Raw genomic sequence first — 8832 nt, 5'->3', positions numbered from 1 at the left:
ACCTGCAATGTTGCTCCAGCCAGGATGTCCCACATCCATTGACTGAGGTAATGTGTGAGGAGCATGGTGAGGACAGCTGAGAAATCACTGGGAGCTCCCTGTCTGCTATGCAGGACATTGCCCCTCAGCGCTGTGTGTCCTGGGCCAGAAACAACATCAAGGATGCCTCATACCCCTAACATGGACTCTTTTAACTGCTGCCCTCTGATAAAGGCTATCTGGTGCAAAAACACCAAGTCCTGGAATAGTTTTTCCCTCAGGACTCTTAAATCTACAGTGAAAGAGATTAACCCTTAAAGATTGAAAGAAAATCTATATTTTTTGGCTCAATGTGTTCTGATATCTGCACCAACCTTGAAATTAAGTTGAGGAGATCAACATAGAACAAAAGAAAAGGGTAAGGTGATAAAGATGGCTGGAGGCATGGCAGTAGTAAGAAATTGATGCTAGACTACCTGATTAAGTAACTAAGTCAGGCACTAGTTCTTTTACATTTAGATTACAGTACAGTCGTCTGGTCCCATACAACACAAAGTAATTTAAGTAAACTCAAAGGATCTTAAAATAAAGCAGCTGCTATAGCTCTGAATTGTCCATATAGAATAAGTGGCACTGTCACAGTCTGCCACACCTGCTCTTTCCCAGCCCTTTAAACCCCCGACCCACCACTCACTCTTTGCCAGACTACGGTGTGCTCATGCCCGATTAATTCTTTTCTGAGGATTATGACCCTGGGGGATTATCTTCCGGAGTTTTTAACGCTGTATTCTTTGGTGATCTGAAAGTGTTTCTTAATAAAATAGAATCACAATCACTAAACGCTCCTCTGCTGTTCGTGTGCTGCACCTGGTTCCTGTTCGCACTCCTGACATGCACATCCATGAATACTGAACGTCTCTGGTTAAAGTAAGTTACATGACTCACCCGTGTACTTCATTAAAAATATTATTACAAATGCAATGCCACTAGTACTCCATGACAAATTAAAATTATTTTCTGATGAACATCAGTACTGAGCAGGCATCAGAGGGTAGATTTCAGCTGTACAGAATGGGGGCATGGAGTCTATTACCAAGGTTTCAATTTCAAATTGTCTTAGGATAACCTAAGGAGGAGAAGTTGTTTTCACAAAATGCTTTAAATATATTTATTTACATATGGGATCGCGTGAAGACAATTATGCGAGGTGCGTCTCATTAGTGAATTAACTTTTGATCCCAAAATGTAAGGAGAATTCAGTTTTTCTCTCTCCATTTTTGTCTCTTTATTTATGTATTTGGCTTTAAAGAATACAGGTAGTGTATGAAAGCAGGATGGTTATGAACTGGTTTATGGTCAAAATATTGTTTCAAACTGCCATATGAGGAAGAACACTAAACAACTGTATATTCCAGAATCTAACGTGGATCCAAATAAACCAACAATAGTCTTCAATGTCAAGAAAATGCCAAAATGTCATGTCATTTGTTCACATAGTGCTCTCAGGACACTGTTGCTTGTTGGGGGTCAGGCCCTGGGATTCTGTGAAGCGCCCAGAGACACTTTTCATTGTAACAGACTCTATAAAAATAAAGATTGATTGACAGTGCACAGGCACCTTAGTTAGTTCATGAGACTCGTTTATTCAAATCTCTCTGTATTACTGTATAGTTAATCCATCTGCTTATATGGCTGCGCCCCCTCCCCCAAGATAAAGAATTCTAGACACGCCCCTGGACGTGACATTGTGGAGGGGCCACATATTGTAGCCATAGATGTGTCTGGCTGTGTTTGATGCGGAGCAGCTTTGGGGGTTCTGTAAAGTCGTTCTGTATCCGGGGTTCGTCTGAATCCTCGCTCCGCCTTTGACCGTGTGTGTGTGTTGGATCTCTAGAGGGAAGGAAGACGGAGAAGCCTCCCTGTGCGCCTCCAGGAGGGGCTGAAGGTGACTCCTCTCCGCTGGGATGCAGACGGGGCTGCTGGTGCTCCGTCCGGCCCGCTGCACGGTTCTTCTCCACGGTTAGAACAGAACCGTCCTCAGACCCAGGGCTGCCCAGGAGAGGGTTTGTCTGTGTTGGCCCGGGCTCCGGTGCGGGCCTGTGTATGCATGTGTTCCGCACCGTATGGGCGGAAAAAGCGCCCAAGGTCCGTCGGAATCATCTTTCCGATCAAGGTGGCGCAGAGCGGGCCGGACCGCCGGGAGAGCACGGAGGGAGAGGTGGACGGTAGCCGAATGGTGAGTGTGGAAGGGGGATTCACTGATGGCAGAAACTGCGGTTTGCCCTGAAAGCTGTGTGTTTGCATCAGGTGTGTCACAGACAGACAGGCAGGCAGACAGACAGGCAGTAGGGACACCTCTGCTTCTCTCATTTGCAGACGGTCCAGGAATTTAACACCCTCGTCGCTCTGTACCGGGAGCAGGTCATCGCCGTCGGGGAAATGTCTGCTGACTGTCCGTCTCTGCGGGCTCAGATGCACCACACACGCACCAAAGGATGCTCCATGGCCCGGGCAGCCCACCAGGACCTGGCCGTCATCTCCGTTTCAGGGTAACAAGCTGCAGGAACCTTGAATGAATTAATGTCACAGGAATACTTTTCTACTTTTTTATGTCTTATTCCTGGACGGACGTAGATTCCTCCTATATCCAGCTGCTTGAGTCTTGGAGGTTATCCTAAGACAATATGAAGCGCTGTGTCGAAAGAGGGGAAAAAATAGCCAAGAAAAGGCTTTTCACAGTAGTTTGTTCAGTCCAGGCTGAAATATAAGAAGAAAACTCTGAGTAATGTCATTATTGGTGATGATCAGCACCTTTGGTTTCTCCTTAATTTGTTTCTCAAGTAAACCTTTGAGAAAATCTGTTGTCTGAAAACACGCGGTGACATTTTTCCTTTTCTTTCTCCATCTTGTCTTCATGAATGAAGGCCGGAGGATGGAGAGATCCATCCAGAGATCTGTCGCCTCTTCATCCAGCTACAGTGCTGCCTGGAGATGTTCATCACAGAGATGCTAAAGTCCATGTGTCTCCTGGGGGTTCTGCAGCTTCACAAAAAAAGTACCCATCTTTCAAATAAATTCCTGCTTCCTTTGCACTTTATCTTAATTCCAAAGCTGATATAAGAGTAAGAAGGTCCGAGCTTGAGGCTTTTCTGTGTGTGGTGCCGATGGGTAGATGATGTTTATGATACATTTAATTATGCTCCAAAATTGGACTGAATGATTTTTAGAACGTGATCTTCTAGTCACGCAGTACAGCAGTGAATCATCAGAGGGCGCTATAGAGCCGTAGGTGTGGAGTGTTCTTTCTTTTCAAAACGGCCATTTAAAATGTGAAACTTTATTACTTTTAGAGTTTTAAGAGCCTCTAGTTTATCTAGCTAAGCATACCTTTGTTCCATATCCACTCTGTAGGGAACTGGTTTGAGCACATTATTTAATGCACCATTTCCTACTATTTAGCTGAAAGTCAGCTTTAAGACACTCACACAAACTAGCGACAGCATTAAAAAGCTTCTCACATGGAGCAGCAAAGGATGATGGGATATATGGTTAGGACGTATTGGATGAATCACAAGACATTATAGGATATATTGATGGCAATAAATAGGGTACAGTGATCCTCACCCCGCCCACTGGGCAGCCTCCACTTGGTGTCCTCACTAGTTAGTGCACTACTTAGAGAGTAGCTGATGTCATTGAAAGGTCAGGCTGGTGACGGCAGCTAAATTTATTAAAAGACTATTAACAGTGCAAAGAATCGTTGCTTATTTGCTGCTGTTCCTGTTTGAATGCCAAGGGACGGATTCAGAGCCGAAGGTGGATTTTAGGATGGATGAAAGTTCAGACGTCCCGATCCTGGAAGAGCAGTCCTCCTCCCCCATTGAATTCCTACATGAGCAGTGGCTGGTGGGAACGGACATTGAAAATATAGATAGGTAGGCTGACTGAGAAACGGACATTTTCTTCTCAAATGTATCAACTCATTTATCAAACAGTCTTTCTGGGTTTTTTTCACAGTGATGTGAGAGAAATGCGAAATCTGCTGAGCAAACTTCGGGACACCATGCCATTGCCACTGAAAAACCAAGGTGCAGTAATCTTGCAGTAATCTTTCACCGATGAACATGTCATGTCAGCACTGAGGAAAAATACCCTCCACGCCCCCCCAACACTCCCGTTGCCACAGCAGCACATATGGCAGTCAAGCTGAAAAAGCTGGAAAAGACTTTGGAAAAAAGTTGATTATGATCATTATTTAATGTGTATTTGTTTTCACTGAGACCACTGAAAACCAAAGTGATTGTTAGAATCTCTAAAAAGTGTTGGACTGACAAAATGGCTGCAGTTTCAAAGAAGAGACTAGAGCGCCCCCTGCTGGTAGACTGGAACTACCAGCTCCCCCTAAGTTGAGCTGAGGTTTGTGTCACCGACACTAAACGCTTCATAGGAAATGATACAACTGTTTTATAGATCTATATAATCTATATATTATAAACAACTGAACTTTCAATAGAAGTTGATCTTCACTGGAACGAAGGCTGTTTTCAATAAAACAAGAGAAACCTTTCATTTGGCCAGTTCAGCCTTGTTCCATGTCCCTGTCAGGGCCTGATTCATAATATTGAGACGGCTTTACGGCACACCTCCCTCGGGCCCCGTGTGGCTGACCGATCTATGTCGCCTCTGCACGTTGAGCAGAGATGCAGCCCTGAAGAATCACAAGGTGCTGCCACCACCTTGAGCACACCAAAGAGTGCACCTGTTCATAGATGGATGGCGTTTATTTATGGCAAAGCCACGTGTTACGTGCAAATGTTTACAAGTGTAGATGTGGGACGCCTCTGCTCGCACTCTCATCTCAGGCTAGTGTCATAGTTCATCTTGTGTCTCTTTTGGAGATATTTCAGATTCTGATGAATCTCCTCAGAAGCTCAGAACATTTTGCATGTTCTAGTGGCTCTGCTGCTCAGGAGAGCCTACAAAGTGTCTGAGCTGCTGTCTAGGTCCTTCTTGAGTTGTTGTTTGACGCTGTGCGCTCCTTTCTCTGCTTCCCCATTTTGACTGGGCATAAGGGGGCTTGAAATCCCATTCACACAAAATCAAATCACAAAAAATCCTTTTCCTCAGCACCGTTCTGAAAGCCCTTGCCACAGTAGCAGGGTCCACTGTCACCGTACAGAACCTGAGGAGTTCCATGTCTGGAATCATATGGCAGCACATCTCATGGATAGTTTGATAATCGATTACTGCAGGTATTTTTTCCCACTGTGATGAAACAGATCAGTCCCAGCTTTTCTTTTGGAAAGACTTCCTGGCTGTTTGACCTGGATTACTGAAAACATTCATTGAAAAGCTTGTAGCAAGTCTTGGCTGGCTTTGTGAATGAAAAAAACACCAAAAATTGTGTCAAACATGTCCTCATCCTCACCTTTTGGCATACAAAAGTGCTGGTGCAGCGCTAGCTTCCGTGTGTCCAGCTTACTACCCAGCCCAAGAACATGGCATGCTGTCTAAAGTGCACCGTTTACAGTCAACCTTCCCGAACCATCAGAGCATCAGGCGGCTCCGCGCTTTTAACATAAGAGAAAACTTTGGGTTGGCAATCTCAGGGTTTAGTGTGTCTACCAAAAAGGGTTACCTGTTCTCTTCCTCCACGCTATTGTCTTTCAAAGATAAATGAGAAAAGCTCACGTTCACATGGACTCTGCTAACGAGAGGCTCCTGAGGGCTCGAGGTTATTCTCAGGACGTGTGAGTGAGTGAGAAAATGGCCGTCTAAATAAAACAGGAAGTTGAAGTATAACCACAGAATTAAAACGGTGAAAATGTTGGTGGCGTTTTGGGTAGACGTCTTTTATTATATGCTTCTCTATGTGATGCCTGCTAACAGAGTGTTTGATGGTTGCAGATGACAGCAGCTTGTTGAATCTGACTCCGCATCCGCTGGTCAGGCAGAGGAAGAGACGCTTCCCGGGGCTCTGCTGCGTGGTGTCTGGCTGAGCCTCTCGACGCTCCGTCTTCTCTCATCTGCTCTATAGCCAATCAAATATGAGCGCATCCTCGTTTATTTGCTTTTCCATTTGATCGCTCTATTTTCTGGCTCTCAGGATTGTCTGAATCGTTTAGTTCGAGAATTTTATTGATTTTATTTGATCCCATTTGTCTTCTCCATCCCGTATTTTTTTCCTGCCTGTATGTCATTTCTGTTTTTTTGTCTTAGGCTTTAAAGGAATTTGGATTTATTTTTCACTGGCACCACTGATATATTGAACCATCAGGCATTGTGCCTATAGAGGAAAGCAGATGGTAAATACATGTATCTGTCTTTCATTCACTAATACCTTCAGGTTCTCTTTGCAATATTATTGACTTGTCTGTTGCTTTTGACCTCTAGTTTTTTGCACGTATCTCCTGATTCTTTTGTAAATGTATGTAAAAAGAAATAGAATCAAAATGTACATATGCTGGAGATGCACTGGCACTTCCATTTTTCACCTGCCTCCCTGTCCTGCTGTTTGGTTTAGTCTTTTCAAAGACTGCAGCTAATTGTTAGCATCACACACCACCTGTGCTCCTTCTTTGCTGTGTGCTGAATCTGAGCTTTAATTTCAATACATGTGGGGGAAAATGAAGACGGTTGTGAACAAGACTGCAGTTTTTAATACCCTGATCAAAATCATGTCGAGTCGGAGGCCTTTGGAATGTTGTCCTACCGTCAGGCTGTCAAGAGCTCATTGTTGTCTTCATCCCTGAGAAGGTTAAGGCAGAGCTTTGACTATCTCACTTCTGGAAATAACTCCATTTCTATGGTTTTGGGAATTCTAATATTGTCACCATAGTAAATATAATTCATTTAGATCTGTGTGTCATTGATGTGATACTCTGTCCTCCAGGAGAAGAATCGAAGAATTGTCGCATCGTCCGCTTTAGTCGTATTCTTCAAGGACTCTTGTAGATTTATTGAGCTCATTGATGAATTTTCTTTTTTACAAATTTTGGATTTTATATTAATATCGCTTCTGCTGGTAGCAAATATAATTCCACCAAACACAGAGACAAACTTCTGATCCCTTATCCATTTCATGTGTCTTGAAAACACATCATTAGATGCTGTTGACCATAGCAGGTCTCGTCAGACAACTGGTAAAATAAGTTTTGGTGGGGATGAGTTTTGATGCGCTGTAAATAAAGTTACTCTGAATAAACTCTTAAATGAGGATGATGATGCTTCTTTTTTTTTATTATTGAAATGGCCAAAGAAACGCCCAGCAAGGTTCATTGTGGACCTATCTCTGGGTCCAGGAGGTGGGGTAAGAGCCTCAGCGTGGAGGCCTAACCACTTCTCTCCCCAGCCAATTCCACCAGTCAATCAGGGGATCTCAAAGCATTCCCAGGCCATTGGAAAGCTCCATCTCCACAGCTTTTCCCAGATCTGCTGCAGGGTAACACCTCCCCAGGGAGTCATTGAGGAGGTATCCTGACCAGATGGCCAAACCACCTCAACTGGCTACTCTGGACACGGAGGAGTAGCAGCTCTACCTTGAGCTCCTCTCTGGTTCCTCCCACTGAACCTGAGCCCAGCCACCCTAAAAAAAGACACGCAGGTTGTAGGATGATGTTTTTCTTCACAGCCACAAGAGTTGAATTGGGTTCAAAAGGCACATCCCTAATGCTAAAAAGAATATTGTGGATAGCTGTTCTTTGCTGGTAAATGCTAATCTTTAAAATAGCATTAGCATCAGTAAGTCTTGCACTTTTCAAACAAACTCTTTTTTCAACTTCCCATCATCTCAGTGTCTTTCATGTCTTGTGTTTGGAGAAAATCACTCATCTGTCAACAGTTTACTATAAAACATTATGTGAACACCTCAAAATTTATAATGGTGCCTTCAAAAACTCTCGAACTAATCAATGACCATAAAACTAACCCCAAAATCCTCTTCTGTACCCTTGACCAATTCACGAGCACTAACTTAAATAGACCCTCCAAGATACCGAGCGGTGCCCTTTGCGAGGACTTTGCAGATGACTTCAGGAGTAAAATAAACGCCCATCAGATCAAGTTTGTTAACTTGACAAATTTGAAATGTTGACACACCTGGAACCCAGGAAACAGTGAAAAGGGTTCTTCTGGTTGATGCAAGTCCACGCTTCTAAGATCCGATTCTCACAACCGTTAAAATGTTTTTATCAATGCTTTGAGAACAGCTGTTATAAATGGCGCATTGCATCATAAACCACTGGTGATGAAGCCCCTTCTGAAGAAGAACAAACTGGACTCCAGTAATTTTACTAAACACTGGTCTGGATGGAGTGAGCAAATGGTGGATTACCATGTTTAGGTATAATTCTGAAACTTGATTTTAATCAAGTAAATGAGGCATCATATTTGTAAACAACTACACTCCTACAGAGGCATCAGTCAGGTTCCAGGACTTGTTGTTTTTACCCCCCGTGAGGCATTTTGTGCTATTGAATGTATAAAAAGTGTCACGCAAAGATTGACTGAGTAGAGTTCAATAGGAAGTAAATACCGTACATAAAGTATTTTTATTGTCAAGTATAATTGGGTCCTTTTGGTGCTGTTCTCTAATAAACTGTTGCATTTGAGAATTTGATATAATGAAACTCTCATTATCAGCTAAGCGATGAGACAAATATAGACGGTGAGAGTATCATGCAGTTCTGTCGTTCCCATTGTTGTGTCAGCGTGTGCATCATGTGTACAATTTATATTCTAAATTATGAATAGACTTAAGAGGAAAAATATTCTAATAGCTATAAAGCACAGAAGTTTTCAGAGGAGGTCTTTTTTGTCTTTCTCTCTCACGGCTTTTGCTTATTTTTGGCTCCA

The 8832-nt window shown here is 43.2% G+C and overlaps 1 protein-coding gene across 1 annotated transcript; it reads left to right on the top strand.

The window, feature by feature from the left end:
* Positions 1 to 1724: 1724 nt before the first annotated feature.
* On the top strand, positions 1725 to 7200 carry LOC130517426 (regulator of G-protein signaling 7-binding protein B-like). Its single transcript, XM_057019293.1, has 6 exons — positions 1725 to 2215; positions 2356 to 2528; positions 2904 to 3034; positions 3776 to 3914; positions 3997 to 4067; positions 5887 to 7200. The coding sequence occupies exons 1-6, from the start codon at positions 2087 to 2089 to the stop codon at positions 5976 to 5978; spliced, it is 735 nt and encodes a 244-aa protein (XP_056875273.1). The 5' UTR covers positions 1725 to 2086; the 3' UTR covers positions 5979 to 7200.
* The last annotated feature ends 1632 nt before the right edge of the window (positions 7201 to 8832 follow it).

Source organism: Takifugu flavidus, chromosome 20, assembly GCF_003711565.1.
Source record: "Takifugu flavidus isolate HTHZ2018 chromosome 20, ASM371156v2, whole genome shotgun sequence".
Classification (NCBI taxonomy): domain Eukaryota; kingdom Metazoa; phylum Chordata; class Actinopteri; order Tetraodontiformes; family Tetraodontidae; genus Takifugu; species Takifugu flavidus.
Note: the sequence above shows the minus strand (reverse complement) of the source record. Positions and strands in the feature narration are given on the sequence as shown.